This window comes from Cherax quadricarinatus, chromosome 21, assembly GCF_038502225.1.
Source record: "Cherax quadricarinatus isolate ZL_2023a chromosome 21, ASM3850222v1, whole genome shotgun sequence".
Taxonomy (NCBI): domain Eukaryota; kingdom Metazoa; phylum Arthropoda; class Malacostraca; order Decapoda; family Parastacidae; genus Cherax; species Cherax quadricarinatus.
Window position 1 is genome coordinate 40,668,214 of NC_091312.1, and position 16,296 is coordinate 40,684,509.

General features: G+C 41.0%; 1 protein-coding gene across 13 annotated transcripts in view; it reads left to right on the forward strand.

The window, feature by feature from the left end:
• Positions 1-16,296, forward strand: part of LOC128689171 (protein AF-10) — a 236,773-nt gene that overhangs the window by 168,413 nt on the left and 52,064 nt on the right. For 12 of the 13 annotated variants that reach the window (XR_011392290.1, XR_011392291.1, XR_011392293.1 and 9 more), the window contains one exon: positions 14,660-15,152. Coding sequence is in view for 7 of the 13 variants with exons in the window: in XM_070087399.1 (XP_069943500.1) it covers positions 14,660-15,152 (493 nt within the window). In the remaining 6 variants the exon portion in view is untranslated. Of the gene's footprint in view, positions 1-14,659; positions 15,195-16,296 lie in introns of all 13 variants that reach the window. The other variant, XM_070087402.1, reaches the window with a different exon arrangement.

Sequence of the window (16,296 nt, forward strand, 5' to 3'; positions counted from 1 at the left end):
AGGATAGATGGGCTAGTGAGAGTTTAGGCAATGAGGTTGAAGATGTATGGGGTAGGTTTAAAAATGCAGTGTTAGTGTTCAGCAGAAGTCTGTGGTTACAGGAAAGTGGTTGTGGGAGGGAAGAAGAGTGATTGGTGGAATGATGATGTAAAGAGAGTAGGTGAGATGTTATCAACAAATTTCGTTAAAAATAAAACATTTTGGAGTGAGATTAATAAGTTGAGGAAGCCAAGGGAACGAATGGATTTGATAGTTAAAAATAGGAGAGAAGAGTTATTTAATGAAGAGTTTGAGGTATTGGGAAGATGGAGGGAATATTTTGAGGAATTGTTAAATGTTGATGAAGATAGGAAAGTTGTGATTTTGTGTATAGGGCAAGGAGGAATAACATCTTGTAGGAATGAGGAAGAGTGAGTTCTGAGTGTGGGGGAATTTCGTGAGGCAGTGGATAGAATGAAAAAGGGTAAGGCAGCTGGGATTGAAGGGGTAAAGATAGAAATATTAAAAGCAGATGAGGATATAGTTTTGGGGTGGTTGCTGCTTTTATTTAATGTATGGAAGAGGGTAAGGTACCTAGGGATTGGCAGAGAGCATGCATAGTTCCTTTGTATGAAGGCAAAGGGGACAAAAGAGAGAGTAAAAATTATAGAGGAATAATCTGTTGAGTATACCTGGTAAAAGTGTATAGTAGAGTTATTATTGAAAGAAGTAAGAGTAAGATGGAGAGTAGGATAGCAGATGAACAAGGCTTTAGGAAGGCTAGAGGAGGCTTTAGGAAGGGTAGAGGGTGTGTAGACCAAGTGTTTACAGTGAAATATAGGTGAACAGTATTCAGATAAGGGTAAAGAGGTTTTTGTGGCATTTATGGATTTGGAAAAGTTGTATGACAGGGTGAATAGGGGGCAATATGGCAGATGTTGCAGATGTATGGAAGAATGGGTAGGTTATTGAAAGCATTGAAGAGTTTTTACGAGGATAGTGTGGCTCAGGTTAGAGTATCTAGTAGAGAGGGAGATTATTTCCCAGTAAAGGTAGGCCTTAGACAAGGATGTGTGATGTCACTATGATTGGTCAATATATTTGTAGATGGGGTTGTAAGAGAAGTGAATTCTCAGGTGTTGGCAAGAGGTGTGGGGTTGGAAGATAGAGAAACTAACACAAAGTGGAGTTGTCACAGTTGCTCTTTGCTAATGACTCTGCTTTTGGGAGATTCTGAAGAGAAGTTGCAGAGGTTGGTGGATGAATTTGGTAGGGTATGTAAAAGAAGAAAGTGAAAGTGAATACAGGAAAGAGTAAGGTGATGAGGATAACAAAAAAAAAAAAAAGGTAACGAGAGATTAGATATATGATTGGAGGGAGAGAGTATGGAGGGGGTGAATGTATTCAGATACTCGTATTTAGGAGTGGATGTGTCAGCAGATGGGTCTATGAAAGATGGGGTGAATCACAGAATTGACGAAGGGAAAAAGGTGAGGAGTCTGTGGAGACAAAGAACTTTATCCATGGAAGCAAAGAGGGGAATGTGTGAGTATAGTTATGCCAACACTCCTATATGGTTGCGAAGCATGGGTGGTGAATGTTGCGACAAGGAGAAGGCTGGAGGCAGTGGAGATGCTGTATCTGAGGGCAGTGTGTGGTGTGAATATAATGAAGAAAATTCGTAGTTTGGAAATTAGGAGGAGGTGCGGAATTACCGATACTGTTACCCAGAGGGCTGAGGAGAGGTTGTTGAGGTGGTTTGGACATTAAATGGATGGAACAAAATAGAATGACTTTGAAAGTGTATAAATCTGTATTGGAGGGAAGGTGGGGTCGAGGTCGGCTTAAGGAAGGTTCAAGAGAGGGAGTAAAGAAAGTTTTGTGTGCAAGGGGCTTGAACTTCCAGCAAGCATGCGTGAGCGTGTTAAATTGGAGTGAATGGAGACAAATGGTTTTTAGGACTTGATGTGCAGTTGGAGTTTGAGCAGGGTAATATTTATGAAGGGATTTAGGGACTCCTGCAGGCCAGACTTGAGTCCTGGAGATGGGAAGTATAGTGCCTGCACTCTGAAGGAGGGGTAATGGATTTAACCACAGTAATGGATTTAAATTAGATAAGTTTAGATTTAGAAAGGACACAGGAAAGTATTGGTTTGGAAATAGGGTAGTTGATGAGTGGAACAGTCTACCTAGTTGGGTTATTGAGGCTAGGACTTTGGGTTGTTTCAAATTTAGGTTGGATAAGTACATGAGTAGGAGGGGTTGGATTTGAGTGGGACTTGCACATCAGAGCTTATTTCTTGGGTAGCATTGAAAATTGGGTTGGTCAAATGTTTTGTTAGTGGGATGAATTGTAAAGGACCTGCCTAGTATGGGCCAACATGCCTGCTGCAGTGTTCCTCCTTTCTTATGTTCTTATGTTCTTATTAATGTTGCAGCTTTATAACTATCGTGTAAGCGCACCTCTGGCAAGACAGTGATGGAGTGAATGATGGTGTAAGTTTTTCTTTTTTGGGCCACTCTGCCTTGGTGGGAAATGGCCGACGTGATAATAAATAAAAATTCTGTAATATATCTTCCATTCTATTAAATGAGATCGAGAAACTGAGAATACAACCATAAAAACAGACGAAAATATGTCGCAATTTTTTTTTCTCGTGCACTGCAGGCTGCAAGATTTTTTTTGTCTGGTGCGCACTTACTGCAGAGACCCATTCCTGATATCTAGGCCCAAATTTACTGCTCACAGCTTATCTGAGTGAGCTGAGCTCATGGTGTTGTACTACGGAACCGACACTGACTTCAGAGCCACAATACAATGAAACCGTCACTGAAAGGGTTAACAAAAATTGCCACCAGATCATGTAACACCATGGGAAGTGGAAAAGAATCCTTCCCCCATAAGCTGTGCATTTCTTAAGAGGTGACTAAAATCTTTCTTCTTTCAACACACCGGCCGTATCCCACCGAGGCAGGGTGGCCCAAAAGGAAAAACGAAAGTTTCTCCTTTTACATTTAGTAATATATACAGGAGAAGGGGTTACTAGCCTTTTGCCCCTGGCATTTTAGTTGCCTCTTACAACACGCATGGCTTACGGAGGAAGAATTCTGTTCCACTTCCCCATGGAGATAAGAGGAAATAAACAAGTACAAGAACTAGAAAGAAAATAGCAGAAAACCCAGAGGAGTGTGTATATATATGCTTGTACATGTGTGTGTAGTGTGACCTAAGTGTAAGTAGAAGTAGCAAGGTGTACCTGTAAGCTTGCATATTTATGAGACAGACAAAAGACACCAGCAATCCTACCATCATGTAAAACAATTACAGGCTTTTGTTTCACACTCACTTGGCAGGACGGTGACTAAAATGCCAGAAGCAAAAAAATTATAGAGGTTTTTCTTTTTCGTGCTGGGATACAGCCAATGTGTTAAAGAAAAAAATAATTTAAATGAAATTGTGAGAAATTCATATGTTACAATGACAAATTATAAAATACCATAGCTTTCAATTATATGGTTGGGGAAATGTCAAGAAAGTTGGTTATAACTTATATTAGGCCAAAATTGGAATAGGCCGTATTGTGGCCACACCTGACAAAAAAATGTAGACAAGTGGGAAAATATTCAAGTAAGAGCCACAAAATGGGTTCCAGGATTGAGCAGTATGAGCTATGATGAAAGGTTGAAAACATTAAAGATTCCCATGTTGGCTTATAGAAGGAAAAGAGGAGACATGATAACCACACTAAGACTTGAAAGAATAGATAGTAGTTTCAATTGTTGCAAATTGAGGAAAACGTGTAATGGAAAGGATAGAAAAAAAATTTCTTCTCAAATAGATGAGTGAAATGCATTAACCCTTTGAGGGTCGAGACCCCCGATCCTTAACTCACTATCCAGGTTGAAAAAAAAAAAAAAATAAAAAAAAATTCTTATGTAATGACAGAGAATCTTTTCCTGATGGTAATGACACCATTAGTATGAAATTTGATGGAAAACTCCCCATAAGAAATAATGTAAATACAATTAATCCGTTCCTGACACCCAAAAGTATTAAAACAAAAAAAATTTTTACATGAAATATAGATGTAGTACATAAACAACACAATGGGAAATGATGAATGAAACATTAACAGCATAACACTTACCTTTATTGGAGATTCTTCCTAGTGTATGAGAGACTGGAGGAGGAGAGAGATTGGATTATTTACAGTTTGGAAGGGGAATCCCCTTCCAGCAACACCTCAGGTACCAATTGCTTTTCTGGGGCTGCTTCTCTTCTCTGTTTCTTAATGCCACTAGGACCAGCTTGAGAGTCACTGGAGTCCTGTCTCACAAAATAACTGTCCAGAGAGCTCTGTTTCTGGCATCTCTTTAACACTTCCCTAAAATGGCAGAAGACTTTGTCACTGTACATGTTGCCAACATGGCTTGCAACAGCATTGTCAGGGTGATGTTTCTCCATAAATCTTTCCATCTTACCCCACATTGCAAAAATCTCCTTAATTTCTGAAGAAGGCACCTTCTTCCATCTCTCTTCCTCCTCCTCTGCAGCAAGATGCTGAGCTGCGATCTGTTGCTGTTCCTGCTGAAGCTCTTGCAGCTCCTCAGTGGTGAGCTTTTTGTTGTGGTCTTCCACCAACTCTTCCACATCCTCCAAACTCACATCCAACCCCATGGAACTCCCCAGTGCCACAGTAGATTTAACAACAGACATAGGCTCATCAGGGTCAGTCCCAAACCCTTCAAAATCCCTCTTGTCGACACAGTCTGGCCACAATTTTCTCCAAGCAGAGTTCAAAGTCCTGGTAGTCACTCCTTCCCAAGCCATACCTATAAGGCTTATGCAATGGAGGATGCTGAGGTGTTCTCTCCAAAAATCTCTTAGGGTCAGGTGAGTGTCTGAGGTCACATTCAAGCACCTTTGAAACATTGCTTTGGTGTAGAGTTTTTTAAAATTTGCAATGACCTGCTGGTCCATGGGCTGGAGGAGAGGAGTGGTATTCAGGGGCAAGAACTTTACTGTGATGAACCCAACTCCTTGAAAATTAGGTCATCCAAGTTTGGAGGATGAGCAGGTGCATTGTCCATTACTAGGAGGCACTTGAGATCCAATTTCTTTTCCAGGAGGTAATTCTTCACACCACTCAATGAAAATTTCCCTCGTGACCCATGCCTTACTATTAGATTTCCAAGACACACACAATTTACTCTTCATAACATTGTTTTTCCTGAACACACTGGGATTTTCAGAATGGTACACTAGTAACGGCTTCACTTTGAAATCCCCACTAGCATAAGCACAGAACATGAGCGTCAGCCTGTCTTTCATAGACTTGTGTCCTGGCAGTGCCTTTTCCTCCTGTGTAATGTAGGTCCTCACAATTGAACACTTGTTCAGGTTTCAGTCCTTCAGCCTCTATGTACTCCTTGAATTCATGCACATATTTTTCGGCCTCTTTGTGGTCCGAACTGGCAGCCTCACCATGCCTTACCACACTGTGTATGCCAGTACGGTTCTTAAATCTCTCAAATCAACCTTTGCTGGCCTTAAATTCACTCACATCACCACTATTTACAGGCAATTTCTTTACCAGATAGTCGTGCAACTGCCTTGCCTTTTCACAAATAATCGATGTCATAACACTATCTCCTGCTAATTGTTTCTCGTTTATCCACACCAATAATAACTTCTCAACCTCTTTGAGTACTGGTGATCTCATTTTCATCAGCATATTTACTCCCTTTGCAACAACAGCGTCCTCGATTTCCTTTTTCTTGGCCACGATGGAACATGTGGTTGTGTAGGGTTTGTTATACATCTTGGCCAGTTCGGCCGCACTTAAGCCACTTTCATATTGTTCAATGATGTTTTTCTTAAATTCAATCGTATTTCTCACCTTTACCAAAGGCTTGGCACTAGGAGCTTTCTTTGGAGCCATGGTAGCTTATTTAGTACTTGCAAGCACTAAAATGAGTGGAATATTATGAAATACAGTATTTCGTTGGAGCACGTGAGGGGACCTTCGCTCACTGGTAAACAATGCCAGACTGGCTGGGTAGGGAGGCTGCCCAGGCTCACACCATGCGTACGCGTCCTGGACGACCTACTATTCACGAGTCAGTCTACGATTAGCGAGCCCATGTTTATACGAAAATATCGTTATGATTTCCGAAATATATGACTCTTGAGAACTACGGTTATCGAGGGACCACTGTACCTCTCTTTCCTCCACTCCAATGAATACATGTTCAAGACTTGCAGGCATTCCCAGTAGTTCAGGTGCTTTACTGGCTTAATGTGAGCCTTAAACGATCACTGTATTTGTTCCAGCTCCGATATTTCTCCTGCCCTGAATGGGGCCGTCAGCACTGAGCAGTATTCTAAGTGAGGGAGCACTAGCGATTTGAAGAGTGTCACCATCGGCATTGTTTCCCTTGTTTTGAAAGTTCTCAATACCCACCCAGTCATCTTCCTGGCTGTCGTGATCTTTGTCTTGTTTTGGTCTTTAAAAGAAAGGTCCGCTGGCATAATTATTCCTAGATCTTTTACGTGCTCCTTACGTTCTATTTGGTGACCCTCTTGAGTTTTGTATATAGTGCTCCTTTTGAGTTCTTCATTCTTTCCATACCTAAACACCTGGAACTTATCACCATTGAACGTCATGTTGTTTTCCACTGTCCACTGGAAAACCCTGTTTATGTCTTCCTGTACTTTTTCAGTGTCCTCTATCGTACTGACTTTCATGCTTATTTTAGTGTCATCTGCAAATGATGATACGAAAGTGTGCCGGGTGTTTTTGTGTATGTCTGCTATGAGGATGAGGAACAGCAGAGGTGCCTGGACAGTGCCTTGGGGCACTGATCTTTTGATCTCGCTGATGCTGGATCTTGCCCTGTTCACTACTACTTTTTGTGTTCTGTGTGTTAGGAAACCAAAAATCCATCTGCCTACCTTCCCCGTAATGCATATGGCCTTCATTTTGTGCGCCATCACTCCATGATTGCATTTGTCAAACGCCTTTGCAAAATCTGTGTAAATCACATCTGCGTTTTGGTCATCTTCCAGTGCCTCCGCAATTCTGTCATAATGGTTCAGCAGCTGTGACAGACATGATCGTCCTGCTCTAAAACCATGCTGGTTCGGGTTATGTTGGTTGTGCTGCTCCATGAAATTTGTAACCTGCCATCTCATCACTCTTTCAAAGATTTTTATGATGTGAGAGGTTAGGGCTACTGGTCTGTAATTTTTAGCTAGTGCTCTACTACCTCCCTTATGCAAAGGAGCTATGTCTGCACTCTTTAAGGCCTCCGGTATTTCACCTAGATCTAAGCTCATTCTCCAAAGAATACTGAGGGCACGTGCTACTGGTGCTTTGCATTTCTTTATAAATAGAACATTCCATGAATCTGGTCCAGGTGCTGAGTGAGTGGGCATGTTTTCCATTTCTTTTTCGAAATTTATGGGATTTGTACTAATGTCAGTTAGTTGGTCTGCGTGGCCTTCTTCTGGAGTGAAAATTTTTTCTGCGTTTTCTACCTTACTGTCATTTAGTGGGTTGCTGAACACCGACTCATACTGTTCTTTTAGGATTTCACTCATTTCCTGTTTGTCATCAGTATACGATTCTCCTCTCAGTAGTGGTCCAATTCTACAGGTAGTTCTTAGCTTGGATTTTGTGTAGGAATAGAAATATTTTGGGTTTCTTGCAATGTCCTGTATGGCCTTTTGTTCCCTTTGTACTTCTTCTGTGAGGTATGACATCCTAAGTTTTTGCTCTAATTCAGTGATCTCTATGCTAAGTCTATCTTTCCTCTGTTGTAGCATATTTGTGTTTTTAAGTAGTTCAGTAACCCGTTTTCTTCTTTTGTACCATCTCCTACGCTCTCTCTTTATATCTGATCTTCCTCTTGGTTTCCTCAATTGTACATGTTTCATACATATTTTGTATGCTTCTGTATTCAGCTTCTCTAGGCACTGGTGGGGATTTAGGTCGCTCATGTCTGATTCCCAGGGTATGTCTTATTGCTCTTGGTTTATTTCCTCCCAGTTAATTCTATGGTTGTTAAAATTAAACTTACTGAACATCCCATCTCTAACTTTAGCGATGCAGTTTCCTACCCCTGAGTTAATACTAGTTTGAACCTCTATGATGTTATGATCAGAGCAAATAGTTTTGGAAATTGTTATGTCTCTGACCAGTTCCTCATTGTTTGTGAATATCAAATCCAGGGTATTTTCATTTCTGGTGGGATCAATTATCTGTTGGTTTAAAGAGTACTTTTCACAAAACCTCATTATTTCCCTGGTATGTACCTGTTGAGCCAGGGTGCTTCCCGGGGATATTTTTGGTATAACATTACGTTGCGCCATCTTCCATTTTACACGAGGGAGATTAAAATCTCCAAGGAGTAAAATATTTGGTGTAGGATTTTCTAGCCTATCCAGATAGCTATCTATCTTACTTAACTGATCTGTGAATTCCTCAGCAGTTGCCAATGGTGGTTTGTATACTAGGATAATTACCAAATTTCTATTTTCAACTTTAATGGGCGGGGGTCCACTGTATTACGAAATCTGATGACTGCGAAATCCGGGGGGGGCCACTGTACTCTTTTTAGCATATGCCCACCTATACTAATACTGATACCATAATTTAACCTGTCGGCCATTTTCCCCTGAGGCAGGGTGTGCTAAAAAGAAAGGAAAAACTCATCGTCATTCAACACTTTCACTGTCACTCATACATAATCACTGTCTTTACAGAGGCACTTGGATACAACAGTTTAGATGTCCCTCCAAACTGCCACTATCCCTAACCCCTCCTTTAAAGTGTAGGCATTGTACTTCACATTTCCAGGACTCAGTCCGGTTAACCATAAATAAGTGTCGCTATTCGCTGATATCAGTATTCAGTTTTAGGCCGATACCAATGCCATACATATTAACTGACGCTCACCTTGGTACACCTACCTAATGTTAAATGATCAGTTATGGAAGGAGAAAAGAGAATATGAATGTGTAAATTCGAGAATTATGTGGATTAAAGTAAAGGTTGGATGCGAGAAGTGGGTCATAATAAGCGTGTATGCACCTGGAGAAGAGAGGAATGCAGAGGAGAGAGAGAGATTTTGGGAGATGTTAAGTGAATGTATAGGAGCCTTTGAACCAAGTGAGAGAGTAATTGTGGTAGGGGACCTGAATGCTAAAGTAGGAGAAACTTTTAGAGAGGGTGTGGTAGGTAAGTTTGGGGTGCCAGGTGTAAATGATAATGGGAGCCCTTTGATTGAACTTTGTATAGAAAGGGGTTTAGTTATAGGTAATACATATTTTAAGAAAAAGAGGATAAATAAGTATACACGATATGATGTAGGGCGAAATGACAGTAGTTTGTTGGATTATGTATTGGTAGATAAAAGACTGTTGAGTAGACTTCAGGATGTACATGTTTATCGAGGGGCCACAGATATATCAGATCACTTTCTAGTTGTAGCTACACTGAGAGTAAAAGGTAGATGGGATACAAGGAGAATAGAAGCATCAGGGAAGAGAGAGGTGAAGGTTTATAAACTAAAAGAGGAGGCAGTTAGGGTGAGATATAAACAGCTATTGGAGGATAGATGGGCTAATGAGAGCATAGGCAATGGGGTCGAAGAGGAATGGGGTAGGTTTAAAAATGTAGTGTTAGAGTGTTCAGCAGAAGTTTGTGGTTACAGGAAAGTGGGTGCAGGAGGGAAGAGGAGCGATTGGTGGAATGATGATGTAAAGAGAGTAGTAAGGGAGAAAAAGTTAGCATATGAGAAGTTTTTACAAAGTAGAAGTGATGCAAGGAGGGAAGAGTATATGGAGAAAAAGAGAGAGGTTAAGAGAGTGGTGAAGCAATGTAAAAAGAGAGCAAATGAGAGAGTGGGTGAGCTGTTATCAACAAATTTTGTTGAAAATAAGAAAAAGTTTTGGAGTGAGATTAACAAGTTAAGGAAGCCTAGAGAACAAATGGATTTGTCAGTTAAAAATAGGAGAGGAGAGTTATTAAATGGAGAGTTAGAGGTATTGGGAAGATGGAGGGAATATTTTGAGGAATTGATGAAGATAGGGAAGCTGTGATTTCGTGTATAGGGCAAGGAGGAATAACATCTTGTAGGAGTGAGGAAGAGCCAGTTGTGAGTGTGGGGGAAGTTCGTGAGGCAGTAGGTAAAATGAAAGGGGGTAAGGCAGCTGGGATTGATGGGATAAAGATAGAAATGTTAAAAGCAGGTGGGGATATAGTTTTGGAGTGGTTGGTGCAATTATTTAATAAATGTATGGAAGAGGGTAAGGTACCTAGGGATTGGCAGAGAGCATGCATAGTTCCATTGTATAAAGGCAAAGGGGATAAAAGAGAGTGCAAAAATTATAGGGGGATAAGTCTGTTGAGTGTACCTGGTAAAGTGTATGGTAGAGTTATAATTGAAAGAATTAAGAGTAAGACGGAGAATAGGATAGCAGATGAACAAGGAGGCTTTAGGAAAGGTAGGGGGTGTGTGGACCAGGTGTTTACAGTGAAACATATAAGTGAACAGTATTTAGATAAGGCTAAAGAGGTCTTTGTGGCATTTATGGATTTGGAAAAGGCGTATGACAGGGTGGATAGGGGGGCAATGTGGCAGATGTTGCAAGTGTATGGTGTAGGAGGTAGGTTACTGAAAGCAGTGAAGAGTTTTTACGAGGATAGTGAGGCTCAAGTTAGAGTGTGTAGAAAAGAGGGAAATTTTTTCCCAGTAAAAGTAGGCCTTAGACAAGGATGTGTGATGTCACCGTGGTTGTTTAATATATTTATAGATGGGGTTGTAAGAGAAGTAAATGCGAGGGTCTTGGCAAGAGGCGTGGAGTTAAAAGATAAAGAATCACACACAGGGTGGGAGTTGTCACAGCTGCTCTTTGCTGATGACACTGTGCTCTTGGGAGATTCTGAAGAGAAGCTGCAGAGATTGGTGGATGAATTTGGTAGGGTGTGCAAAAGAAGAAAATTAAAGGTGAATACAGGAAAGAGTAAGGTTATGAGGATAACAAAAAGATTAGGTGATGAAAGATTGAATATCAGATTGGAGGGAGAGAGTATGGAGGAGGTGAACGTATTCAGATATTTGGGAGTGGACGTGTCAGCGGATGGGTCTATGAAAGATGAGGTGAATCATAGAATTGATGAGGGAAAAAGAGTGAGTGGTGCACTTAGGAGTCTGTGGAGACAGAGAACTTTGTCCTTGGAGGCAAAGAGGGGAATGTATGAGAGTATAGTTTTACCAACGCTCTTATATGGGTGTGAAGCATGGGTGATGAATGTTGCAGCGAGGAGAAGGCTGGAGGCAGTGGAGATGTCATGTCTGAGGGCAATGTGTGGTGTGAATATAATGCAGAGAATTCGTAGTTTGGAAGTTAGGAGGAGGTGCGGGATTACCAAAACTGTTGTCCAGAGGGCTGAGGAAGGGTTGTTGAGGTGGTTCGGACATGTAGAGAGAATGGAGCGAAACAGAATAACTTCAAGAGTGTATCAGTCTGTAGTGGAAGGAAGGCGGGGTAGGGGTCGGCCTAGGAAGGGTTGGAGGGAGGGGGTAAAGGAGGTTTTGTGTGCGAGGGGCTTGGACTTCCAGCAGGCATGCGTGAGCGTGTTTGATAGGAGTGAATGGAGACAAATGGTTTTTAATACTTGACGTGCTGTTGGAGTGTGAGCAAAGTAACATTTATGAAGGGATTCAGGGAAACCGGCAGGCCGGACTTGAGTCCTGGAGATGGGAAGTACAGTGCCTGCACTCTGAAGGAGGGGTGTTAATGTTGCAGTTTAAAAACTGTAGTGTAAAGCACCCTTCTGGCAAGACAGTGATGGAGTGAATGATGGTGAAAGTTTTTCTTTTTCGGGCCACCCTGCCTTGGTGGGAATCGGCCAGTGTGATAATAAAATAAAATATCACCACGATGTCTTCTAATTTCTTCTCTGCATAATATTCACACCACACTGATTTCAAACACAGTATCTTCGTTGCCTCCTTGCTGTAATATTGTTGGCACCTTTGTATTCTAATACATTTTCCTTTTTGCATCCTTTGACGAACTTCTTTCCGCTAACTCCTCAACACTAGCGATCTTGATTGCGTTGTTTATTCTGCAATGCACCCAGTTTTTGTATTACCCACCTGCTGATACATCCTCTTCCAGATATGTAAATACAGTGGACCCTCGACTTACGATGGCATCGATTAATGATAAATCCGACCAGCGATACATTTTAACGCAGAAATTTTGCCTCGACTAGCGCTAAAAAACTCGACCAACACTATTTGTTCCGTCTGAGACACATCCACTTCTGGCCAGTGTTTACAAGCCAGCCAGCCACCGCGGTCGCTTCCAAGCATACAATCGGAACATTTCATATTATCACAGCCTTTTTAGTGATTGCACCTGCAAAATAAGTCACCATGGGCCCCAAGAAAGCTTCTAGTGCCAACCCTACAGCAAAAAGGGTGAGAATTACTATGGATATGAAGAAAGAGATCATTGCTAAGTATGAAAGTGGAGTGCATGTCTCCAAGCTGGCCAGGTTGTACACAAAACCCTAATCAACCATCGCTACTATTGTGGCCAAGAAAACGGCAATCAAGGAAGCTGTTCTTGCCAAAGATGCAACTATGTTTTCGAAACTGAGATCGCAAGTGATAGAAGATGTTGAGAGACTGTTATTGGTATGGATAAACGAAAAACAGATAGCAGGAGATAGCATCTCTCAAGCGATCATATGTGAAAAGGCTAGGAAGTTGCATGACAATTTAATTGGAAAAATGCCAGCAACTAGTGGTGATGTGAGTGAATTTTAGCCAGCAAAGGTTGGTTTGAGAGATTTAAGAATCGTAGTGGCATACATAGTGTGATAAGGCATGGTGAGGCTGCCAGCTTGGACCAAAAAGCAGCTGAAAAATATGTGCAGGAATTCAAGGAGTACATAGACAGTGAAGAATTGAAACCTGAACAAGTGTTTAATTGTGACACTGACAATGTTGTGAAACACTTAAGGAATGTCATAAAGGAACGGGAGGTACAGGCCTCTATGGACAGATATGTTGTGCGACAGAGGTCCAGTGACTCTCAAGCTGGTCCTAGTGGCGTTAAAAGAAGAAGGGAAGTAACCCCGAAAAAGGACTTGCCACCTCAAGTCCTAATGGAAGGGGATTCCCCTTCTAAACACTAACACCATCAACACTCTCCCCTCCTCCCATCCCATCAATCATCACCAGATCTTCAATAAAGGTAAGTGTCATGTAACTGTGCATGTCTTCTTTAGTTTGTGTGTATTAAAATTAATATTTCATGTGGTAAAAATTTTTTTTTTCAGTACTTTTGGGTGTCTTGCACGGATTAATTTGATTTCCATTATTTCTTATGGGGAAAATTAACTCGACTAACGATAATTTCGATTAACGATGAGCTCTCAGAAACAGATTAATATCGCTGGTTGAGGGTCCACTGTACACTAACTTCCTCCATACTCTGTGCCTTCAATGACATTGAGTGTTTCATTGCCTTGAATTCTTACTCTCATCACTTTGCTTTTTGTATGTTTACTTTTAGTCTCCTAGACTCGGCTAACCTCTTCACTTAATGTTCCAAGTCTCCCAATAGCACTGATATCAGCAAAGAGTAACTGACAGCTTCAATGTTCTATCAGATTCATATCATTTAAGCTCCTGCCTCTCCCTTGTGTTCACTTCGTTTTCTGTTCCAGCTAATAGACACATTGAATAACATTAGTAGCATCACATATTTCTGTCTTAAGTCCCATATTTATTAGAAAATACTCTATTGTTCATGTCCTAATCTGAGCTTCACTTTCATTGCAAAAAAGACTGTGCTGCTTTTTATGTACCTACCACATACTTCATACATTTGTAATACCTGTCACATCCCTTTATTATGTAATTGTTAGTAAAATATTAAAGGTTTTACGAAGTATTTGTATTGGTATTAAGAACATCTGATATATATATATAAGCTAGGCTACCACGTTCTGGTGGCCCAGTTTATTTAAATTTTATAATTATAGTAATATACGTAGATTGAGATTATAAAATCGTATTATTTTAGGCTAGGTTTTACTTTGAAAACCAGAGAAGATTATTAGAGTATATTGGTGACTGTAGAATAATTTAATCATGAAAATTTGGGATTTTAAATGGCCAACCCTTTCTTTTCCAATTATATATAAATCCACTTTAATCCTCTGCAGTCCTACTTTCTTTTCTATAACTTTCAATAATATTTATTCTTCTTTCAACATACTAGCCATATCCGACCAAAGCAGGGTGGCCCAAAAAGAAAAACAAATGTTTCTCTTTTTAACTTTAGTAATGTATACAGGAGAAGGGGGTTACTAACCCCTTGCTCCTGGCATTTTAGTTGCCTCTTACGACACGCATGGATTACGGAAGAAATGGAAGACCATTTGTCAGCATTTTTTCATGAATTGGTCACAGTTTTGTATTGAAAAGCAGATTTTTTTTTCTTGGTACCATTTATTAGCAGACAGAAGGACAAGTTGAAAAGAAATGCATGTAAAGTAATACTGTTTCACTAGAGAAAAATTTAATATTTATGCTTTGAATTTTTTTTCACTTAATTTTCTATTAATATTAAAAACTTCTACTGATTTTACAGACACAGTCCAGCTGGTAGTAACTTCCACCCAAATGTATCACCCCACGGTGTGGGTTCTCCCAGTCCTTCGAGTGTTCCTCATGGTCACCCAGTAACTTCCCATGGTCCTCCCCCTCCTCCACATGCACCTCCACCTCCTCACACTATGGCTACCTCTCATGGACCATCAAGCCATGGGCCCTCTGGACAAGGGCCTCCTACCCATGGCCCTGCAAACCACGGATCACCGCATGGTCCGCCACCTCATGGACCGCCGCCACCAATGGTATCTGTGGCTCATAGCTCAACTCATAGTGTGGCTATTAGTAGACCATCAGATCACCGTGGAGAAATGGTGAGACTACATCCAGGACCATCCCCTGCTCAACACCCAGGTCCCAACATTGGTCCTGGAGGCTACTCAGTTTATCAGATGGTTTCTCCACCAGTGCCGGGCCCACATCACTCTCCTGTGCCACCCATGAATCAGCCTCACCCACCACCACATGCTCAAGTAAGAGAGAACCAGTAGCTGGGCACATATGTAGTTCTTCAGGTGAATGTCATTTATCACTGTTAAAAAGCTGCAAAGTTTTTAACTTGTGTTAAGAATGCATGAGGTTCCCAACTTACAAATGAGTTGCATTCCTTTTTTTCGTAGAAATGAGTTGGTTTATGTAGAAAAGTAGTACAATGAATGGGTATGCTTCACACATGTTTGTATTAGAGCTCAGTAATTGTTCAACTTTATTTGGTCTGTAAGTGTGGATACAGTATTTGTAATCAGTGCACTGGTTATTGTGGATATGTATGAATTGGTTGATGTGTGTAAATTTATTCTTTATTCTTCTAACTGTCCAAACGTAGTTCTACGTTCTTATTGCCTAGGCCTGAGAGGCCTTTACAATATAGAATGGGTATTAACAACAGCCTAGTTGATCAGACCCTGATCCACCATGAGGCCTGGTCTCAGACCAAGCCACAGGGGTGTTGACCCCCGAAATCCTCTCTGGGTAAACTCCAGGTAAATTCAGCGTGTGCAGTATTAAAATAAGATCCGAGACCACTTAGTACTTAATGGGAGCTCCAGTTCAATTGAGTGCCAGCTAGAGCAAACAACATGGCAAACCCCAGGGATTCACTAATGCCATGTAGTATTAGCACACTCCTTTTAGAAAGTGTTGTTGATGCCGAGTTTAGTGGCTTTGAGATGGATGTGGCCACAAGTGGTCAAGGAAATATCAGAAACCTAGATAATAATTCATGTGTAACATTTGTGCCACATCCTGTCCATTTTGATGCAACTGGTAGTGTCATCCTTCCAGAATGTCCTGTCACCTATGCCCAAAGTAGAGAGAGAGGATTTTGCAATACATGTGATACATGTTGGGCTGGCTAGTTGCCTGACTCTGGCCGGTTGGTTCTGTTTATCTCTGTCTCAGAGAGAACCATTCATGAACCAGAATCAAAGAATCAGCGAGTTTATTTAGGCACAGGTACACATCAGTACAGTTATCATTTTTTTTTTTTTTTTTTTTTTATTATCACACCGGCCGATTCCCACCAAGGCAGGGTGGCCCGAAAAAGAAAAACTTTCACCATCATTCACTCCATCACTGTCTTGCCAGAAGGGTGCTTTACACTACAGTTTTTAAACT